This window comes from Sabethes cyaneus, chromosome 3, assembly GCF_943734655.1.
Source record: "Sabethes cyaneus chromosome 3, idSabCyanKW18_F2, whole genome shotgun sequence".
In the NCBI taxonomy this organism is placed as follows: Eukaryota; Metazoa; Arthropoda; class Insecta; order Diptera; family Culicidae; genus Sabethes; species Sabethes cyaneus.
The window spans coordinates 170,134,052-170,158,514 of NC_071355.1; the positions used below are offsets into that span (position 1 = coordinate 170,134,052).

Genomic DNA, 24,463 nt, shown 5'->3' on the forward strand with positions numbered 1-24,463 from the left:
TTGGACATGTAAATTGACCGCCTAGATCGTGATTTGACACCGTTGACCTTTGATACCTGACTAGTTAGGTTACCTGAGCTTTTTTGTTGTTGCGGAAAAGCAACGACTAATACCTTGAAAGGCAATGTTAAACCGGTAAATAGTGAAATTCTACCCTGATTGTTTGTAGAAATGATACAAAGTCAGTCCTTTCACATGGAGAATGTCAGGCGTAGTCGTTACCAGTAAAGTAACTAGGCCATTTCTTGATCGTAGTTCAAGTTAGGTAGACGTTATCATGACAATTCGATTACACCTTTTCCATTATTCATCATAGCCGACCACCTGTTAAATAACCTGCTAATGCATCTTAGTTCTTAGATTTGTACATGATAGATATTACCTTGACATGCTAGTGGTGAGCTCAGCCATAGTCTTCCATAAAGAAGAATCACAAAATACATTGTTCTAGCAGTAGCATGGAGCAAAGCGTCATGGAGCTTGAACTTGACTTTGAAAAGGCCACCATACCACATCGAAGAAGAGGAAATCTGTAATACTTTGCTCCAAGTATAAGACAGCGAAAAACAAAAATCGTGGCAACTACAAAGGCAAACATAAGTCGTTGGCCCTGTTCAATCATGTTCCAAGCAAAGTTTTGATTCTGTACTTAAAGTATTAGCCAAGTTCAGTTCATGGACCGGCGCACAATGAAGACAACCGACCTGTTACGACGAAAACAAAAGTCGGTGTCGGTTGGCTTTTTGCACTAGAATGACAGGCAAGGAACGCCAAAGGGTCATTAACGAGGTGGTTCGGTACGTCCACACCAACTGGCCCGGCGTATGCAGACACAGCAAGAACAGTGAGTTCTCACGTGATCATGCTCAGTTATGCCCTGCTGGGAGTCTGCGCTATTATTGGCTGAGTTGGCCTCCGTGACCGAGCACGGATTATGCAAGGTTTCGTGCGAAATATGGAGCTAGACAAGACAGCTGATTTATTTGATCTTCACTGCGAGTATATCTACTATGTTTGAAATTAGCATACAGTAGCATAGTTACCGCGATGCCAATTTAAGTGTTCCTTTTATTCAACAGAAAGTGGTTCGTTCAGACGAACTGAAATTATGGATGCATAATTTAATGGTTCAACGAACAGTTTCCATTTAAAATTGGAACAGATAACTGACGAGGCGCACATTTTCTTCCGCCCAAATCGGCCCACACCTGAAACATTACAAAATCATAAACCCGTCGAAAGGTCCGTTACTTTTGCATCTCTTGCGTGTTGGTTGCTGTACTTGTTCTGTTCGCGAGCAGCAACTTCTGCAACTTCTCTGGTTCTGGATTTTATACTTAAGCAGCAGTAGTTCGTTCGAAGCGTCCCGCAGTGAACGGTTTCCGCTGCCGCAGAGTTCATGCGAAACAAAACGGCCAAAAGGTCTGTCTTTTGACGCAGGGACAAGTATCATGTACCGTAAACCAGAACCGGCGGGGACCAGTTTTAGCCGCTACAGAACTATTATGCAATGTGATGACCGGTGGGCAGGTAACAAGCTCTGGCTATCAGTTGCCTTTCTGGTCTTGTGTAAATGAAGCGGAAAGGAGTGATACAGTGCAAAGAAGTTAAATCTGGTTCTCTGATTTCAGAAAAACGGTTACTCTTTAAGTTACAGGTATCTTTGGGATAAATAGCGGACTGAAAATTTAGTTCAAATGACCAATGTCAAACAAATAAGAACGTGATTGTTCACTCGTATGTACTTTTTAGCATCGCAAGCAAAACCAGACTTAGAAAAATTTCAGTAAACCACCGATATCGGATGCAAGTTTAAAAAATAATTTCCCATAAATTTATCACCATACCTAGATTAATGATTGCGTCATATCGTCGATTCAAACCAATAGAAAGAATGTATTTGATATTCACAAATCGTCGCAATGACATGGCACACGAACACCCGCAAGGCATCTTCTAACAGCACCATGCAACCTGTCTGTCTTATGATCCATGGCATTTCAATGCAGACGCCCGTCTGAATACCAATCAGAAAACATAAATCGTAAAGAAAGCGCCAATTTTGACTCATCTCCCATTGTGAGGCATTCTCCACCGGTCAACGACTCTCCTTCGATTATATGCATCAGCTATGTCGATAAATTTTCAAAAAAAAAATCAACGTCAAAAAATCGTACTCCATTAACAGGAAATTAACTTCACACCTCACACATCGCAATGGAACTGGGTCAAACTGAAACTGGTCGTTGGAAATTCACTTTCATTTCACAAACTTCAAAGCAGGTTTGTTGAAACAACTGCGACGTCGTCGTCGGCCAGACGGGTGTGGGCGGACGGATTGTTTATTCACAGCCAAAGCTCCAAAGCTCCGTGTCTGGCGAGAGGAGGGGCAAGCCGCCGAAAAGGAATAAGCCACACTGACAACGCAACGCAGTGGCTAACGGTGATTCTTTTTCGACGGTAGCCGTCACTGGTGTATTCAGGTCCCGTTGTCACCTGTGCCTGTTTTTATTGGCTAATTCTAGCCTGTATTATGGTTTCCGAAAGCGACGAAACGGCTAGGCCATAATTCGAAACGGTTTCCGTAGAACGCTGCTGAGTTGGAAGCTGACAGGTTTTTTTTATTCTACAGAATATGCGAATCACAAGCTTCTGATTGTGTTCCGTGATTTTTCCGAGAAACTGAACTGGCTGCGGAATGGGGGGTTGATGATATCTTATTCAATTAAAATCTTTGTTCATCTTCTTTCCTTTTTGTTGAAATAATTGCGAAATAAGATAAGTAAATCTTAACTATAACCAATTCGTGACGAAAAACAAACCTGACAGCTTGGTTCTTAATTTATTTATTTATTTGCTCATCAAATAAAAAGCGTGAGAGTCTGCTGTTATTCATTCAGCACACTGTAGCTTCCAGACGAAAGTTATATTTATAGAGAATTGGCTTTGTTTATCTGTGATAAAGACCGAAGTTTGAAGTTTTTAATTGCAACATCTTTTTCACATTTCCTTTTTTCCATTGTTTGAAGAAATTATCAATTAGCTATACCGAACAACAACAACAACTGATTAATTTGACAAAAACTCTCTTTTCTAAGATTTAATTTTTCGAATAACGAACCTTCGGGTTGGAATTTCACGGTCAATTTAAGGTGCCGGTTTAGGCAATAAAAAGTGAAAAATACTTACACGCCGATGAGAACGGATGCATCGGGTTCCCGTGTGCCGTACTGAGCAGATTGCTCAGAAAGATTGTGAGTGAGGTCAGCAGCAGGGCGTTCGTCGTGCGGGAGGCGGTACATCGCTGATAGTTCCGTCTGTCTGTCCCTCGACGTGGCTTACTGGACATCTGCAAAAGTTGGATGAAATTTGCATTTTGGATCATTCTATCATTTTAGATATTTTACAGCTTGAATTCGTTGTGGGGAAAATATATCTTTTCATGAAATGCGTTTTATTCCACTTGGTAGCAAAAAAATGGAAATTTTGGGAACTAAGCACTTTCATTCGTGACTTCTACGTAGTTGGGATTTAATCCCGAGTCTTCGGCGTTTGAGATATGAATGTCACTACACCAATACTGATTTACTGTATGCTGAAAATTGGTTGTCATACATACATTAGGCTAAAAAGTTAGTAAGATTAAAATCGAACTTAAAGGGATAGACTTAAATAGACGAAATGTAACAGAATTAAAACACTAATAGTTTTAATAATAACAAGAGTTTTTGATGTCAGATACTATCAACTACGGAACGTGTCACGGAATGTTAAGTAATCAGCATGCATGACCTTGAATCTTAAAATATAGCACAACCAGGAGAGGACCCATGTTGCTACCCTGGGGAAGACTCGAGAAGTTGGTAAACTGGAAAGGAAAGCTGCACGTAGAACTCTGGTACATTAAAGAACCCGTCTATTAAAATCAACTAAAGAGTAAAATTAACATGACTAACAACATCAGATGGATAAAGCAAAACCTTTGCACTACATTCCGCATACGGAATTTGACTTTCTGCTTTTCATTCGACAGTCTTCTAGACAGACAGATCGCAACAAGTTCTTAAAAAATTATTCTAAAAAACTCGTCCACGCAAATTAAAATAGATGCATTTAAAGCAAGCGTGAAAAGCGTGACTTTTATCGGTTCATCCATTTCGCGCTTTGTCCTGGTTCTGCCTACATTGAGAAACGTATGAGTATGGAAGACGCATCAGTCAATGATAACATCACTCCTAACGCTGAGTGAGTCAAGGTGGATTAACTGAGCAGCAATCTTAACGGCAGTATAAAGAGGCAGGTTATTTCGGTTGTTCCATTTCGGTGGTTGACGTACTGCATATTATACGAACTTGCGTTGGACAGCCCCCCATTTTGATGATTCTCTGAGAAATGGCCATATCTATACCTATAAACAAGGATTTCTGTCTGTCTGTCTGTCCTGTGTTCCTTATAGAATCAAAAACTACTGAACCAATCGGCGTGAAAATTTGCATGTAGAGGTTTTTGGGGCCAGGAAAGGTTTTAGTGATGGTTAGAGACCCCTCCCCCCACTAAGAGGGGGGGCTCCCATACAAATGAAACACAAATTTCTGCATAACTCGAGAACTAATCAAGCAAATAGAACCAAATTTGGCATGTGGGTGTTTTCGGTGACAAGAATTTATTCTAGGGTAATTTGAGACCCCTCCCCTCTTTATAAGGGGAATTATAACTCCTCTCCCCTTTAAGAGGGGGGGTTTCCATACAAATTTCCTCATAACTCGAGAACTAATCAAGCAAATGGAACCAAATTTGGCATGTGTGTGTTTTTGAAGACAAAATTTTTTTCTATGATGAATTGGGACCCCTCCCCACTTTCAGAGGGGGGGGGCTCCTATACAAACGAAATACAAATTTCCTTATAACTCGAGAGCTAATCCAGCAAATGGAACCAAATTTGGCATGTAGGTGGTTTTGGAGGCAAGAATGTTTTCTATGATGAATAAGAACCTCTCCCCACTTTAGGAGGGGGGGCTCCTATACAAATGAAATACAAATTTCCTCATAACTCGAGAACTAATCAAGCAAATAGAACCAAATTTGGCATGTGGGTGTTTTCGGTGACAAGAATTTATTCTATGGTAAATTGAGACCCCTCCCTCTTTATAAGGGGAATTGTAACTCCTCTCCCCTTTAAGAGGGGGGGCTTCCATACAAATTTCCTCATAACTCGAGAACTAATCAAGCAAATGGAACCAACTTTGGCATGTGATGGTTTTCGAGGGCAAGAAAATTTTCTACGGTGAATTAGGACCCCTCCCCACTCTAAGATGGGGGGCTCCTGTACAAATGAAATACAAATTTCCTCATAACTCGAGAACTAATCAAGCGAATGGAACCAAATTTGGCATGTGTGTGTTTTTGGAGACAATTTTTTTTTCAATGATGAATTGGGACCCCTTCCCCTTTTAGGAGGGGGGGTCCTATACAAACGAAATACAAATTTCCTCATAACTCGAGAACTAATCCAGCAAATGGAACCAAATTTGGCGTGTAGGTGTTTTTGGAGGCAAGAATTTTTTCTGTGATGAATTAGGACCTCTTCCCACATTAGGAGGGGGGGCTCCAATACAAATGAAATACAAATTTCCCCATAACTCGAGAACTAATCAAGCAAATAGAACCAAATTCGGCATGTGGAGGTTTTTGGAGGCAAAAATATTTTCTATGGTGAATTAGGATCCTTCCACACTTCAAGAGGGGGGGCTTCTACACAAATGAAACACAAATTTCCTCATAATTCGAGAACTAATCAAGCAAATGGAACTATATTTGGCATGTGGGTGTTTTTGGAGGCAACCATTTTTCCCATGATGAATTAGGACTTCTTACCTTTTTAGGAGGGGGGGGGGCTCCCATTCAAACGAAATACAAATTTGCTCATAACTTTAGAACTAATCAAGCAAATGGAACCAAATTTGGCATGTGAGAGTTTTAGATGGCTGAATTTTTTTTGTGTGGTGTATTACGACCCCTTTCCCTTTTAAGAGGGTGGGCTCCCATACAAATGAAATACAAATTTCCTTATAATTTGAGTACTAATCAAGCAAATGGAACCAAATTTAGCATGTAGGAGATTTTTGAGTCTTGAATTTATTTTATGATAGTTAGAGACCTCTCACCCCTGTGGTAGGGGGATATGGACTCTCATACAAATAAAACAGAAATTTTTGCGAAACTCAAAAACTAATCCAACTCGAGAAATTCGAGACTCTTCCATAAAACATTAATCAATAACAAGACCACAAAAACTATCTATAGTAACACTAGATCATTCAGGACGAGCCGGTCGCGAGTATTGCCGGTGACCCGCCGTCGGAAGCGCCGCCCACTGGGGGGCTTGCAAAACTCGAGAAGTGACAAAGATCATCCGAGATTCATGATTTATGTACAACACAGGTTAATTTGTGGCAATACGAAGTTTGTCGGGTCAGCTAGTGACCTATAAATACTCGAACGTTGAACGCACTGAGGCACAGTAAGGCAAAAGACATCCTGGAGATATTTGCCAGACCGAAACAGAAATGTCAACTGAGACGAGACCTTCGAAACAACATATGACATTTGATTTTTGAGGACTTTTGAGCAGATTTTTTAATCAAACGGACCGAAATGGCTACCTTGTGGAACTAAAAATTGGTAAAGTAGCATGGAACTTACATATTTTGTATATAACTGTGAACCAAATTGACTACTAAAATTTAAAGTTTTCAAATATTTAAAAAAAATCAATAAGTAGGGCTTCTCTAAAATAATTTTCTAAGAAAAGTTTTATAACTACTTGAACCAATATTTTTATTTTGTGTTTTTTTTTGCATTGGGATAAGTAGTAATGACCATCTATAACATTGAGCCACATATAAAAATAAATTTTGAATTTTAAAAATTGCGCTTCCTCCAGCCAATAACCATGTTTATTCACTAAAATTTGAATATCAAAGTGTCATTTCCGCTCCGCTTACCTGGTACTAATCTTTAGCTGCTAAATGCTCAAAGATTTACTTTAAAAATATCTATAATAGTTGTATTATAGATAATAGAATAGATATGATAGTTTAATAGAACATGTAAAAGATGTTCAACTTTGAAAATGCGAAGTCACACATGTAGCACACATGTTACTATTTTGAGATTTGAAGTAAATATGTTTTAGAGTGTACTTGATTTTCGTCAATCTGCAAAATAAGGTGCTAATCTATAAATCACGTCAATACTAAATCACGTTTTCTTTGTGCGCAAATACCTAACAGGATACGATTGAAAGCAGTTTTTCTTGTGTTGAATGAAAAATATAGGAAGTTGTCAGACAAACCTCAGATTCAAAAAATTCTCCAAAAAGCTGTATCATTCCCAGTGCTCTGAAATTTTGGAATATAGTTATTTAGTCTGTCTATTTTCATAGAAAAATAATATTTCATGAAAAACTTCAACTCCATTTTGGGTGTTTTGTCCCAGCGAACATAAGCTTAGACGATCGTAATCTACTGCACAAATCGTTAACGAAGAGAATAAAAATTAAGGGCCCAAGATGGCTTCCCTGAGGAACACTCGATGGTATCACAAAACTGGCCGAACTAACACAGTTAATGCTGACAATGGCTGAGCGATCGGTTAAATAGGACAGCATCCACTGAGTAACCCAGTTGGGTAATCCTAAGCATCTCTTTTTGCTGAAGTCAATATAAATCGCATTAACTTCCCGTCTTTCTTCGATGCTGAAGATTAACGAGTTCACAAATACCATCAAATTAGTCGTCGTGGAGCGTTTCCTTACAAAGCCATGTTGATGCTCAGATATTATTGACCGAACCGCACAATATACTACATCATATACCACTTTTTCGAGAACTTTGGGCAGACAGCTTAAGATAGAAATCCCACGGTAGTTTTCGATATTATGGATGTTACCACCTTTATGTATTGAAGTGATGGAGACGACTTTCCACACTGTGGGAAATACTCCACTAACTAGTGACAGGTTGAAAATAATTGAAACAGGCGAGGCGAGGGACGTGGCGAATTGCTCAATGAACGAAGGTGGCAATCTGTCTGAACCCGGACCTTCAGAGGAGTCAACATTCAAAGAACTTCCTTCACCTTTTCAACCGAAACGTTCAATTGCGGCAGACGCATATCGTAACGCACTATTCAACCAATCTCTATGTTCGTCCGAAGAATGGACTGCAGGGGTGTTCGAGTATACATTACCAAAAAACTTTGCAAAGAGGTCTGCAGCTCCTTCAGCAGCATCAGTGCGAGCTTCCTTGTGGAACACGTCCTGAGGTACACCGCCATTAGGCCGCAGCTTTTTTACGAAAGCCCAAAACGACGACGGATCCTGCTTGTCATTCGACTCATTTCGTAATATGTATTCGTGGAAGGTTGTATTCAGCCGATTATTGAAAATCTTCTCCATGTCCAAGTCCATTTATCTATAGTTGTTGCTTGTTGTTTGGCCTGGGACAGCTTTTGCTTCACCAAAACCCAATACCGCTCGATGGGGCGTAACTCTGGACAGTTAGGTGGATTCGCCTTCTTCGGTACAATACGGAGTCCATTAGCATCATACCATTCCAAAACATCTTTGGCGTAGTGACAGGATGCCAAATCAGGTCAAAACAGCGAGGGTACATCATGGCTGTGTAGGAACGGTAACAATAGTTTCTGCAGGCATTCTTCACGGTATATTTCCTTGTTAACCGTTCCCGTAGCGATGTAACTTTTGCTTGTTCGACCACAACTGCATATGGTCTGCCATACTAAATATTTTTTGGAGAACTTGGTTTTCTTCTTTGTCCTAAAATGCACTACAACGCCATACCATTTCATGGCAGTGTAAAAAGACATACCAGGAAGCTGTTTAAAGTCTTCTAGGACATACGTTTCATCGTCCATTATAACGCATGCGCGTCAAGCGAGTATCGAACGATTTTAAAACACTGTGAACAGTGCTTGGAGGAAATCCAAGCTTTTTGGCAAGTTTTCTTAACGAGAGATCCGGATTTTCATTGCGGCCGCACACAATTGCTTTTCGCACCTGCTCTTCTTTCGACGCCATTTTACGCTGGGCGCTTGTAATATAAACAAATTTTATATTTTCAGAAAGAACAGACTTACGTGTACTACTCTGCAAAATATTGCACTCATTGTTAATGTATTTCCGAAGCTGTTTGTGTTTAGGGGTGTCCATATTTTGTCGCGAACAAGCCTTATATAAGAATATTACATATATATTAGCATCACGTAGTGAGACATTAGCACCTAGGCTTTGCTTTACCACAATAGATCAAAATAATGGTCGCAGTGGTCAAATCTTCCGACAAAAAAAAACTTTGCTTTCTTTCTATTTTTTTTGAAACGATGATTCTACAATTGATGAAGGGGCGGTAAGGGAAAGTAATGAAGAAGGATTTTTTCGGGAATGAAGGGGAAGGGTGGAAAGGAAGGCGGGGGGGGGGGGGGGTAATAGGTAGGTATGGTTAACAAGTTGTCGTTGTGACTCCTATCTTTTGTCCAATGCTGGAAGGTGTATGGGTCGAACCAAGCTGTAATCAGAGATTATAACCGGATTTGAACCCACAACACCTGCCAGGGCGTGTCGCTCACTGGTACCCGTGTACCTTTGAACCACAGAGGCGCTGGACAAAAGAAGTCTGCACAACCCCCCTTATTAACCAGGAAAGATTTTAGTGATGGTTAGAGACCCCTCCCCCCACTAAGAGGGGGGCCTCCCATGCAAAAAAACCCAAATTTCTGCATAACTCGATAACTAATCAAGCCAATTGAACAAAATTTGGCATGCGGGTGTTTTTGGTGACAAGAAATTATTCTATGGTAAATTGGGACCCCTCCCCTCTTTAGAAAGGGACTTTTAGAATTTAGGCTTTTTTTTTTTTTTTTTTTTTTGTTTTTCCTGTATGGACTCATCACTGCGACCAGTAAGTTAGATCTATTGTGATATCGCCCGGGTGTTTGTTGTATAACCCGCACTGCATTTATTTTAGCTATAGTCGCTATTGAGTGAGCGATATGCTTATTGAATTTCTTTTTTTTATGCGTGCTTGTGTGTAATTGGGTACCCTTCTTTCAATGCTTTACTCTACTTTATCCACCTCGTTCCACATGACAGCGCACAGTCCCCAATTATAGTCATCCCTGGCGTAGCAAACCAGTGCATTTTTACTACAAGGGTCTCATTTTTGCACTGTCAATAGGCCATATCGGGATAATATAGAACTCAGCATGAAGGAAGGGCGATGAGGGGCCTGAGAATAAACCCATGCTAAAGTCACTTTGACATCGAATGGCCTGATTCTACTAAGATTCGAACCCATGACCATTCGCTTGTCAAAGCAGACTCGGTAACCTTGCGGCTACAGAGCCCCCCGAATTTAGGCTTCCATACATATGAAATACAAATTTCCTCATAACTCGAGAACTAATCAAGCAAATGGAACAAAATTTGGCATGTGAAAGTTTTCGAGGGCAAGAATATTTTCTATGGTGAATTAGGACCCCTCTCCACTTTAAGAGAGGGGGCTCCTATACAAACGAAATACAAATTTAATCAACTCGAGAACTAATCCAGCAAATAAAACCAAATTTGGCATGTGGGTGTTTTGGAGGCAAGACTTTCATACTAATTTTGTGCAGACTTCTGTTGTCCAGCGCCTCTGTGGTTCAAAGGTACACGGGTACCAGTGAGCGACACGCCCTGGCAGGTGTTGTGGGTTCAAATCCGGTTATAATCTCTGATTACAGCTTGGTTCGACCCATACACCTTCCAGCATTGGACAAAAGATAGGAGTCACAACGACAACTTGTTAACCATAGCTACCTATTACCCCCCCCCCCCCCTTCCTTTCCACCCTTCCCCTTCATTCCCGAAAAAATCCTTCTTCATTACTTTCCCTTACCGTCCCTTCATCAATTGTAGAATCATCGTTTCAAAAAAAAAACATTAATATATGCCTGACCGCATTTCAAGGTCATGACTAAAGTCACGAGTTTGGTCAATTTGCTTTCTTTGCTTTGCTTTTGATCAGAGATCCCAAATATACGAACTCATCAATCACTTTCAGTTCATCGCCGTCAATAGTCCCTGTCCGTGGGAGACAAACGTTACTTTCGCTGGAGCCTCTTCCTACCATAATTTGGTTTTCGACGCATTGATTTGTAACCCTATCCTCCTAGCCTTCGTTTTTAGTCTGGCGCAGATTGCCTCCGCCGTCTCAAGGTTTCTAGTAATGATGTCAAAGTCGTCTGCGAAGGCTAGAAACCTCAAGAGCAGCTGATTGCTCACGAGTTATTTGACTCGCGAATAAGCTATGCAAGAAGACGATGTGAAGATGTGTGCGCGCGAGTGTGTGGGTAGCAGAATGTTTGCACACAGCAACGGTGGCTGTTTCTTTTACGCCTGCTTGAGCGTTGAATGCAATGCTTCTCATACTCACTCGCGTGTGAGTAGGCAACGTTGAATTTACGCTCGATTCACAACATTCACTGGCACAGAGAGAAAGTGTCGGAGTCAGTTGACAGTTTCCAGCGTAAAAGGCGTGAGTCAGGTAGATCGCGAATCGCAGGATATCACATTGGTGATCCATTGCCAAATTTAACCTTAGGGGTTGATTATAAGGTAAGAAAAAGTGAATATATTATGTAGGGCCATAAATTGGTTATTCGGGTGGAACAGTGCTGCATTAATGGGATTTCAAAGGTTTAGCCTGGAAAGGGGTAGCTAGTTGCATAACAACAAACGAAACTGGCCGAACCCTCTTTCTTTTTTTCCTATTTAGTAGGTTTGCGTAGACTGCGTAGTCGGTTGATTAAGGGCTTTATCTCTTTGGTACCCTATATCGTCGATAGGTGTGTAAAACAACACCAGTGAAAATATTGGTAAATAATCAATAAAACCTGGAATAATATCATATGTTGAATTGTTCATTTTGCGCAGGGGAACGATGTGGCATCGCGATATTTACACCTTATTAGACTTAGAGGATTAGCACCTTACTAGAGTTAGATCGTAGCAACTGACCCTGCAATAGTCCTGGACTCTAACAGCTGGCTGCGAAGTCTGTCGTATAAAAACAGAAGGTCAAGTTTTGATAACGGAATGTAGCACCTAGGTTTAGCTTTGCTTTTTAGAGTTAGAGGATTTTCCTGGCATGTATGAAATGTATTGTTTATTCATTATTAGGGTAGTTGCCGGTAGCGTGAAATTGGCACAGCGAGAAAGTGTCGGAGTCAGTTGGCAGTTTCCCGCATAAATGTCGAGAGTAGTGAGTCAGACATTTGTCAGACATTCAGTGAAATTTAAAGCTGGATAAACTTACTGCACACATTTTGATTATTTTGAGAATACCTTGGTGATGGCATCAAGCATCTAATTGTAACGATAGTGACACTTAATCCAATTTAATTTGATTACAATCATTATAGTGTAGTTGGCAAATATTTATTCACGATTGTGAATTCATACTCTATCTGACACACCATTCAGCAATGAAGTATAAATAACACATGAGTTTTCAAAAGTGCCTATAGGCATATAATTATTTCCTCACAGCGTTCATATTTCGACAAGAGAATAAAATTTTAATATAATTCAGGAAATCTATGAATCAGCATAAAATACAACGTCATATTTCTAAAGATTATTAACTACATTCATTACGGAATGTTGCTATGTTTCAACGTACGAAACGTAGGAGAATCCTTAAGAATCAACAGGATGTATCTGAAAGCTTCGGTTTATATGGTGCTAACTTTACGACATTCATTTAAAAGACGTGCAAAGTTTGTAATGACCTAAAGGAAGAAATAATTAACAAAAAGATGGAAAAAAAATAAAATATTTAAAAATATCTCTTCCCTCTGTTTCAGAGATGATGCGTATGGAGTAAAGATAAACTTAAGATTCCTAGGAACCATCGTAAAAGAATGCATCCATTTTGTGTAGCTTCTTGTTTTGTGATTACGACTTACTCTTCTCCGCAGCAACAGCAGCAGCGCATAGTGACAAGCAACATCAATACGCGAGCGAATCCTGCGGTTGTTAAACATTTTCAGCATAGCGTAAAGTTAGGGTGGTCTTCGCATTACAGCTCCTTGCGAGAGTATTTACGGCATGACTAATGATCCGACAACTCCAGGGAGGTCCCGTCACTGATTGATTGGCCAGCTCAGTGACTTGTTAATCGGCATCACCATCGGGATTTGCACTGCACAAACGATGATAATTGTTCAGTCGTAAGTTCAGTCGGTATAAAGTTAATGATGCCTGCATAACCATAAAATTAGCACGGGATGTTGTAAAGGACTGTGAAGGATTAATACCCATTCTTGTCGATGAAATGCGTCTCATTGTATGCGCCCGGAGGTTTCGGAGATGGGCAGTGGCAGCAGAGCGGCAAGTGTGAAATAGTTGACTGTAATTGATTTGTAAATTAGCTAACGAGATTGCTTGGGGAGTAAGCGTTCCTCTCGGTGTAGGTAGGTATGTACCGAGGAAGGAAGGAAGTCTCGGATAAACCGACGGCATTGTACGAAAGGTCAACAAAAGGTTTCCGATGGTTAGAGGCTTCACCGTAGTTACTTGCAGATCGCAAACAGTTGCCCTCATCCGGTGCTATGATAATAATTATAAAGAAGGGAGAATTAAAACTTAAACGTAATGATGAGAGTTGACCTGATCGACATGTTTTATTCGTGATGGGTGATTAAATAATGATACGAATTTATAGAAGGAAGTAACAATTTTGTATTCAATAATAAACAGAAACAAATCTCAGTTTTACAGATGAACTTTTCACCAGCATTGCTAACAATACCCGTTGATTTAATCGGTGATTTATCGACTTCCAGTATAAGTTTTTGCTTCTGTTTAATCTACTAGAAACAGGCATGCTGTAACAGTTTTCTGTTTATGTTGTTCATAGGTGTTCATAGAGCGTAGTTTATTCCGCTAGTTTCAGACGGTTATGCAACGTTACAGATCGTTGACTAAATGAGCACTGTTTTCAGTTTCGTTTTCATGCCCAGTCAACCAGGACACTGCGGAGTGTGCCACTAAGTGGAGGAAATGCGCTCGATTGAAACGGATGTTCGCACCTGTGAGTCACGCAGTGAGTAAAAGCACGGAAAAGCTGCGTGGAATTGTTTTTTGTTCGGAATTAATCAGATTGTGCTTAGACGAAAACTGATGCTTTCAGCATCTCAGCTTTTAGCAAAATAATTGGGATATTGTGCTCATTGGTAGACAACATGAATAAAAAATAAGTCGTGTTATGTCACTTGTTATTTTTCCATGCACAATGCCATCAACTGTCTTTTATCATTTTTTATTAGTGTCAAGTCTTACCGATTATGCCCAAGGTATAGGATGCGAACGGTTATATTTAAAGCATTTTTAATTTGAAAATATAGGATTATAAGTGTTCTGGCTGGATTGCTGATGAAATATATTTTTTTCATCATTTTATCGATGAGTGCAATACGACGGAAGGGAAGCAAAACATAAAAAATGCAGTCACATTAAATCAGAATGCTCGAACTAGCAATCGTCGTTTAATGTACTGCAGCATATGATAATGGTTCTATGCCTCAGAGAAGTATGTTTAAGCACAATCTTATGAATGAATAATGAACAAAACCTTCCCATTCATCGTCAACTTCCGCACCAGTCGACAAATTGACAATTCACGGTTTTATCAATGAGAACTGAACATTCATTCAGCATTTGAATGCAGTATCAATGCTGTATAGATGTTAATATGATGATACTGTGGTAGATATGGTTCAACTTCCTCTCGTAAAGAATGAGTTCTGTTTAATTTATTTATCCGCAAAACAACCAGTATGTAATTTTTTTTCAATCAAGAAATGATAGTCAGGAAGTTGTTGCCAATAATGCTCTAAAATTTGTTGATTAGTTAACCGTTAGAGACTGAATTGTAAAATTATTTTTATTTTCTTTATTGAACAAAATAGTACACAAATCTTGTTAATAAGATTGAAGCGGAAGGCTCTATTAAACTTGAACAACAAAACGATCAGTAGATGAAGAACAGGTAGCAATTATGGTAGATTTATTTTCTTTCTAAAGGTAATTGTCCCGCTGTGCAAGTGATTGACGGATTTGATCATGTACGTCCAGTTGAGTTCAATGCATAGTTTCTTCTTCGGGATCAACACTTTAACATAGCAACAGCAGCAGCAGCAACAACTATCGAGATCAAGATTGATGGTCCTAAACGATCGGTGAACCTGTTCTGACACTAGCGGCTGTTGTGCTTCATATGCTTGAGCTGCATCGCGTCGGTCAGAGAAAGGCAACACTTGTGAAAGGATGGATGCAGTGATACGAAGGTGCGAGATTCAGATCGGGGAACAGGTTTCGAACGTGTGTGGAATGCAACAATAAATCATTCCTGAAATGGGTCAAATTTGTCAGCCCCTTTCAGCTTCACCAGCCCAAGGATGTCGACGATTTTAATAACAGTCGAGTGAGAATGCGCTTTTTTAATAGTTGGTGAATCTTACGACAAAGCTATTTTAAAGTGCCTTTGATTATAAAAAAAATATCGAAAATTTTGTAGTGAAAGTTCTGGTGTTCAGTGTATACCAAACTACACTAATGATTAACATTGTAAGTTATATAGCTTTGAAGAATAACATCAAAGTTCAACGTTTTGCAACAAATCTTGGCATTGTCGTGGGAGAATTCCATCGCTTTTCCTCCCGATTTTCTTTATTGTCTACCATCACAGCGTACCGCCGCCCGGCAGGTCGTAATCCATATTTGCATAATGTTCCCATGTAGCAGTTTCTTATGTTTGCCTTTTCGGGTTCAATGTTTTGTTTTCTCTATTAAGACCTTATACAATAGCAATGTCGGTGACCGCATTTCTCAAGCCAATTTTCTTCGCTCCGTCTCTGGTTCAAAGGGTTTGTAGTCGGATCAATGCTAGGAATGCCTGGAAAGCTGATTGAAAAATATGTGCTATTTGAACGTGAACCGAACGGCTCACGGCAATTAGTAGCTAATTCGATCTGCCGGTCGAGCGATCTGTCGTGGTTTGATTTCACATCTGGCTTGGAACAATACCGAACACGTTCTCATCGCGATCATCCGGTGTGAGACTGCACAGTGGAAATGTGGGATTCAATGTAAATACGACCATTGCCAACTCCATCGGAGCGACCGGAGGCAGCAGGAAAAAAACCCGTACGGGAAAAATCGCGTTGAAATGTTGCTCGAATGAGCTGCGTGCGGTAAGCGGCCTTACAAAGTAGGTTCAAGTTGAAGGCTGTAATTCAGTTTTTGCCGCGATGGCGATGGTGCGCCGGCTTCGGATGTCTTGCCACGGTTCGTTGGCTTCTCTGGCGATCTTGCCAGTCGAATGCGGTTGTGCAGCAAATTATGTAGGAAAATGGTTTCGACTATCGGAGACCTAGAGATTTCGAGCGATTGCCCAAAGAAGAAAAAAAAAAAAATGTCCGGTTATTTTGTTTGCGGAAGGTGCTGTTGATGTTTATCACGAGACATCACCGCTCGTTCAAAGCAGATTGTAAATCTAATATGACAGATTTATGTTTTTGCTTCTTCATTTGCGTGGTCGACCACATAATAAGTTAGTTAAATGATTAACATCATTGTTTAAATCTGTTTAAAACTTTTTTATACGGGAAATTAAATTTTCTGTTCGGTATGACGTCTTTGAAAACATTGTTGTACTTCAGTTATATCAACAAATGATTATGAGTCTACAGAAATGTCATAAATAATCAAATAATGAAATTCACACTAAATTTTATTTTTGTTCGCCAGCAATGACATACAGAGTTTCTACAGAAGGGTGAGGTGCAGGAATTTTCCCATGCTTGCGATGAGTAATAACATTGCCGTGCTTTCCCGTGTCCTGATTTGTTGACTGAAACCGTTAGCGGAGTCCTTCGCCGGCGACTATCAAACTGGTTTTCGTGAGCGTCGCTTCACGACGGATCACATGTTAACCCTGCGTCCGTTACTAGACTACACAAGGAGTACAACTTGCAGACTCATCATCTGTTCGTGAACTTTAAGGCGGCGCACGATTCAGTCACACGAAATAAGCTGTGGCAGATAATGCTAGAACATGGTTTTCCGACGAAACTAATTACGCTGATTCGTGCGACGATGAATGGGTCAAAACCAAGCGTCAGAATAGTCGCTTTCGTGACGTTGGGTGACGTGAAGCAAGGGGATGCAGTCTCTAAGTTGTTACTAAACATTGCCTTGGAATGTGTAACACGAAGAACAAACGTGGAAAGGAACAAGACTATGATCACGAAATCTCACATGCTTCTTGGTTTTGCGAATGACGTCGATATCATCGGAATCAACTGTCGAGCAGTGAAAGAGGAATTTAGGTCTTTTCAACGGGAGGCAGTAAGATTCAAACTTATCATTAATACCTCTAAAATGTAGTACATGGCCGTTGGCAGGGAACGTGAAAGTCCATATGGTGTTGGTGCCGTAGTGGAGCTGGATGGGGAATAATATGAAGTAATTGAGCGATTTGTATACCTTGATTCGCCTGCGTAGGGGTCCTGTCGGGACCTAGGTAGCCACCATACGACTCTCGCTGACGGACGAAAACGAAGCCCTGAAAGCTGCCAGGCTAAAAGTGGGGTGGTCGGTATGCCCACTGAGCGTGCTCAAGCAGTCGGAGGCTTGCTTCCGGTGCTTCGACCGCGGGCATAAGGCCTGGAACTACAAGAGGCCAGATAGGAGTCAATTGTGCAGGAGATGTGGCATTGCTGGTCATAAAGCAAGGGACTGCGCGGAGCCACCCAAGTACTTGATCTGTACCGGTAAACGGGACGCAAAGCACGTAACGGGAGGTCCATGGTGTCCGGCCGGTGTGCCGGCGACCGAGCCACGATCATAGTGCAAGTGGCACAACTCAACCTGAACCACTGCAGCACGGCTCAGCAGCTGCTACACCAAGCAGTTTCCTAGTCGGCAACGGAGATGGCCATCATCTCGGACCCATATCGCGTCCCTGCCGGAAACGGCAACTGGGTCTCGGATAGGTCCGGGACGGCGGCTATATGGACGACAAGCAGGTTCCCGGTTCAAGAGGTTGTGTCAACCGCAGACGAGGGATTTGCGATTGCCAAAGTGGGTGGAGTGTTCTACTGCAGCTGTTATGCTCCGCCGAGATGGTCTATCGAGCAGTTTACGCAGATCATTTCAGTACCCAAGTAGCACTTGTAACTAATTATACAAATAAAAAAATGAAAAAGGTTACACAACAGTTACATTTAGGACGCTTGTAACGAATTAGGTTACATAAAATTGAAAACAGTTACTTTTTAGTTAGGTGGTGACAAAAATCATAAAAAGTTAGCAGATAGTTACCAAATGACAAAATCGAAACCTTTTTTTCGAACTGTCATCAACTTGTTCGTCGCAAAACAGTTAATTTTCAGTTACGACCAGTTACAAACGCAAAAAAGTTAGCTAGTAACATTTTCGTAACAATTCGTTCACTGTACCTTGTAAACACGACGGATTGAGCAAAAAATAATTTGATTCGCCTCCAAAGTTGTACTTATAAGTTTCTATAAACAAATAACAAAAAAAAAAGATTGCACAACAATGAAATGAATTATGATACCTGTAACGAGTTAGGTCACATAAAATTAAAAATTATTCCATTTTAGTTTTGTGATGACCAAAATCTCAAAAAGTTACCAAGTAGTTACCAAATGACACAAATGAAACCATTATTCATGCTGTCAACTTGGTGGTCGCAAAACAGTTAATTTTCCGTTACGAGCAGTTACGAAGTCGAAAAAAGTTAGCTAGTAACATTTTCGCAACAACTGGTCCACTGTACCTTGTAAACACGTAGATCTCGAAAATTTTACTCATAGTAAAGATAAACCATTGGTACACGGGTTGCAAAATGCTCTTGAAAATGCGTTTGCTTACTCGATTGATATACGGAATCTTCTCCGGAGACACTGTTATTAAATTATCAATTTTGTTTACCCTCAAACGTCAAAACGTTCAAGTTACATTGAAACGAAACCGGCAATGTAAAAAGGTTACTGTGTAACTTAAAAATGATATAAGAAATATTTTAGTTACCAGGTGACGACAACAGATCTGATATTGGTTACCGTAACCAATAGCGTAACCAGATGCAAAGTTTAGGTTACATACAATTAGAATGTAACTGAAATGTAACCTTGTATGATTAACTAAAGGCAAAATGGCTATGAATTTTTCTAAGTTATCACTCGAAAACTCAAAAATTACTTTTGTTGAATTTCAATTTTTTTTTTGAATGATTTCTGGCAAAGAATAAATTGAAAAAATCAGAAAAAAATTAAAATCTTAATATTTTTGTAAAATTTGTTTTGCAAAAAATAAATTTATTAAAGTAGTAAGTAATGAAAAGCTAGATTAAATTAGGGCGCGTAAATATTTTAAAGCTAGAATCATAGGTTTCACCATAAATTTGAAACTGCATTAAAATTATTCTTGAGATAACGGGCAAAATTAATACGCTCTTCTATATTCATCAGTTAAGTTTACTGCTTGACGTTGATAGCCATAGATTGAAATAAATCTTCTTGCATTCAAGCAATATTGTAACCTGCTGCATTGTTTTCGCCATGCAATAATAGTTTCAAGATAACTAATTTGCCACCAATTGAAAATCATTTTATAGTTAAAGTGTAACTTCAATAGTAACCATTTTGTGTATGTTACATATTGGTTATTGAGTAACTGTTAATGTAACCATATTTAGTTACATAAGCTGCGCTATTTCGGCTACACAAAGGTTATATTTTGAGTTACTGTAACCCAAATTTTACATTTAAATTTGTCGCATATCAGCCGCTGCGACTTAATTGTGACAACGTGTGCTACTTGGGTATCAGTTGTGCTGACTGGTCTAAGGTCGGTGGTTGTGGCGGGAGACTTTAACGCTTGGGCGGTAGAGTGGGGAAGTCGTCGCACGAACCATAAGGGTCGGATTCTGCTTGAGGCTCTAGCAAAGCTCAACGTAGATTTGGCCAACGTCGGCACCACAAGTACCTTCAGTAGGAACGGTGCGGAGTTTATCATCGACGTGACATTCGGCAGTCCTGGTCTGATAGGAGACTGGAGGGTAGACAATGGCCACACTCACAGTGACCATCAGGCGGTCCGCTATGGTATCGGTCAGATAACGAGGCGGCAGGCGGCGAGTAGAGCCAACACTCCAACTACCCAGGGATGGAAGACATCATACTTCGATCCCGGAGTATTTGTGGAAGCGATCCGGAGAGAGTACAGTGATCGCGGTATGCCCGATCCGAACGCTGGTCATTTGGTTGAGGTACTGTCGCGATCATGTGACGCTACCATGCCTAGGAAAGGTCGACCTAGGTCAGGTGAAATTGCGGAACTGCGCTTTCGTGCGAGGAGAATTATGCAAAGAGCTCGTTCGGACGAAGGCAGGGCTGAATATCGAGTAGCACTTGTTGCTGCACGCGCAGCGCTTAAGAGTGGGATAAAATCTAGTAAATGAGCCTGCTTTGAAAGGTTATGTGCTAGTGCCAATGCGAACCCGTGGGGTGATGCCTACAGGGTCGTAATGGCAAAGACCAAGCGCGTGATGGCGCCCGCAAAACAATCGCCAGAGATGCCGGAGCGGATCATCGAGGGCCTCTTTCCACGCCACGAGCCAAGGCCCTGGCCCCAGGCCGCTGAGTCGTCCCACGGTCGACGTTCCAGTATCTCAGGCCATAGCGTAGGATGGTCGGCCTCCCAGCCGAACATCCATAGTAACGTGGGCGACGGCGGTTTGGAGGTCGGGGAGGAAGTGACGGTTACGAACGATGAACTCATTGAGATCGCTAAATCCCTAAAGGTGAGCACGGCGCCGGGGCCAGACGGAATCCCGAATATGGCCATTGAAGCGGCTATTCTAGAGGCTCCCGAATTATTCGGGGCAGTAATGAGTAGATGCCTGGAAGATGGCCACTTCCCGGACATTTGGAAGCGACAGAACCTGGTCCTATTGCCGAAGCCGGGAAAACCTGCAGATGTCCCCTCGTCAAATAAGCCGATTTGTCTGCTCGATACTGCCGGCAAGGTGCTGGAGGATAACCCTCCAGCAAGGAGGAAGGATAACCCACCTTAACAGACTCGTACAGTACACGGAGGGTACAAACGGTCTGTCAAGGAACCAATATGGCTTCTGAAAAGGCAAATCTACGGTGGATGCCATCTTGTCTGTCACTAAGACAGCCGTGGTGGCAATCCAACCCAAGAGGACAGATATCCGTTATTGCGCAGTTGTCACGCTCGACGTGATAAATGCGTTTAATAGCGCTAGCTGGGACTCCATAGCCAGCTCGCTTCGGAACGTTCAAGTACCGGTGGCGAGTGGACCGGGGGAGTACAGAATTCTGGAAAATTATTATCTCAGAATCGTGTGCTATGCTACAACACGGAGGAGGGTCAGAAGTGTGTTCCAATCACCGCAGGGGTTTCGCAAAGTTTCTATACTGGGCCCGGTGTTGTGGAACGTCATATATGACGAGATGTTGAAGCTAAAGTTCCCGGTAGGGGTGGTGATTGTCGGCTTTGCGGACGATACCACCTTGGTAGTCTACGATGAATCTATCAGAGAGGTTGAATTGACGGCTGCCCACTCTATGAGCATTGTTGAAGATTGGATGCGATCCAGGAATCTGTAGCTAGCGCATCATAAAACGGAGGTTATCGTGGTGAACAACCGCAAGTCGGTGCAGCAAGCAAATATCTGAGTCGGGAATTGCACTATTTCGTCAACGCGGTCCCTAAAATTCCTGGGAGTCATGGTCGACAACAAGCTCAAGTTCGGGGCAGCCACGTCGACTATGCATGCGAGAGCCTTCCACAGCTATTTCGGCATTGTCTCGTATGATGTCTAATAGCTCTACGGTATATGGCAGCAAGCGAAGGCTATTAGCCAACATGGTTCAGTCCATACTCAGGTATGGCGGGCCGGCGTGGTCATCGGCGTTAGGAACCAAAAACTACTTAGGTAAGCTGGAAAGTACCTATCGTCTCATGTGCTTGAGAGTGGCGAGTGCGTATCGTATAGTTTCACATGACGCAATCTGCGTCTTAGCGGGTATGATGCCTATTTGCATCATCATCAGTGAGGACGCAAAGTGCTTCAACCAACGTGGAACTAGAGGCATACGGAGTACCACAAGATCGGCCTCGATGACCACATGGCAGCGGGCATGGTCTGATTCTACAAAGGGCCAGTGGACACACCGACTTATTCCGGAAGTATCCGGATGGGTCGACAGGCGCCACGGCGAAGTTAACTTCCACCTGACACAGATTCTGTCAGGGCATGGTTGTTTTAGACAGTATCTGCACAAGTTCGGGCATGTGGAGTCCCCCGCGTGTCCCGAATGCGTGGTTGTAGAAGAAACTGCAGAACATGTTTTTTTATATGCCCTCGTTTCGTGGGCGCGAGAAGCAACATGCAGGCAGTGAGCGGACAGGACACTACACCGGATAACTTAGTCGAAAGGATGTGTTCTAGCTCGGACGTCTGGGGAGCGGTCAATGCAGTTGCTACCCAGATTGTACTTGAGCTACAAAACCGCTGGAGAACCGATCAAGGGCGAATAGGCAGCCTAACTACCATAGTCCAGTAGTTTTTAGGAGGGTGCGTTGAGCACAATAGCTCCTCCCTGAAGTTATACCGATAAGGTGGTGCCAGGGGGGATTGAGGCTGGAGACTCGAGTAGAGTTGTAGTGGGTCTGGGTCCTCACGCCCCATTAGGGGGGTCGGGAAACCAAACCCCACTCCCTGAGTTGTCTTCTCAGGTATCTGATAGTACCGTATCTTCTAAGGTGCTGAGCAGATTTCCCTACTCGCTAAAAAAATACCTTGATTCGCTCGTGACATGTGACAACGATGTAAACCGCGAAGTAAAACGACGAATTGCCGCGATTCGGGCTTTCTATGGATTACGTAGCCAGCTGAAGTCCCATAGTTTGTAAATTCGCACTAATCCTCCCTGTGGCTTTGTATGGACATGAAATATGGACGCTAAAGGAATCGACGAGTATTTGGGGTTTTTGAGCGTAAAATTCCGCGATCAATACTTGGTGGCAAAATGGAAAAAAGGAGTGTGGCACAAGCGCAAGAACCACGAGCGGCATCAAGTATACAAATACATATAATGATATAGTGAAGGTAGTACAATGTGGCAGGCTACGGTGCACTATACTCCAAAAGGGCGAAAAGTGGAACTTTTTTTTCTAGTTTCTTTTGTTTTCATTTGATCATTTATGGTGTTCAGCATTTTTGTTCGTACGAACATCCCTCTTAATCTAAATCTGTAAAAAGCTAATCATTGTTTACTAGGGTAGAAGCTCCAGTAATGGAGGGATTATGTCCGGGGATAGTGTGTAAAGACAATTTGAACGCTTAATTTATCAGTTTCCAATTGAACTACATGATAATATGGTGCACCATAATGCTGGCTTTAAATACATACCAAAATTATACCATTCTACTGGTTGAGATATCTAAAATATTGCTTTTTTGACATTAGTATGTGCTCCTAAAGTAGTGGTAATGTTCCTCTAATAGTGGAAAATTTGCCTATAATAGTGGAATGTTGTTTACCGCCTTAGTAACGCTTGCAGTGAGCATGGCAGCAGGTGGATAACAGCGCAGGATTGTTAAAATGCTATGGATTGGTTCGAATTTCTAAAGCAATTGCACTTTATTGGTCTGCTCAAAAGGAATTTGTAATTTTTCCACCAACATCTTAAATTTGAACTGTGTATCTTAGATAAAACTGTTAACAAATATATATTTAACAATAGACAACTGAAATTATCTCGAAATCCGCTAAAATTATGATATATTTCGAGTTTCTACCACTACTGGTAATACCACAACTACTGGAGCATCTACCCTATAATAAAAAAATAACTTTTTTGTTTTAGAAAATACAGACATAGTTTCTTCGGCAAAGTTATAAATAATGTAAAAACAAGAAACTTTGCTGAAAAGATAAAATTTCTATCTTTATCGAGTGCTGAACTATAGGACAAATTCTTTGAAATTTCTTTAAAAATTAGTTTTTCATTCTTAGCTTTTGTTGGTTGCGTTTTACAAGAACGCATTGCTCTAAGTAATTATGGAAGCACCCAAAATACACGTTTTTGCAGAAGACAGCAAATCTCTGGGACTTTTACTTTCTAAGATATCATATATTCAAGCTTTAAATTTCCATAGTTTCACGAGCCTATGGGGTTGAATGGGGAAATTGGGTTTATGAAATCATTGCTTCATCTTAAAGCTTAAGTCGAGTACTATAAACTTTATGGGTTCTCCTTGTCCTCAACCACCCA

At 41.3% G+C, this 24,463-nt stretch overlaps 1 protein-coding gene across 1 annotated transcript in view; it reads right to left on the bottom strand.

Moving 5' to 3' along the window:
• Positions 1 to 24,463, bottom strand: part of LOC128742538 (mucin-5AC) — a 92,553-nt gene that overhangs the window by 57,550 nt on the left and 10,540 nt on the right. Inside the window, exon 2 of the mRNA XM_053838937.1 lies at positions 3,190 to 3,349. Coding sequence (XP_053694912.1) covers positions 3,190 to 3,349 — 160 coding nt within the window. The remainder of the gene's footprint in view (positions 1 to 3,189; positions 3,350 to 24,463) is intronic.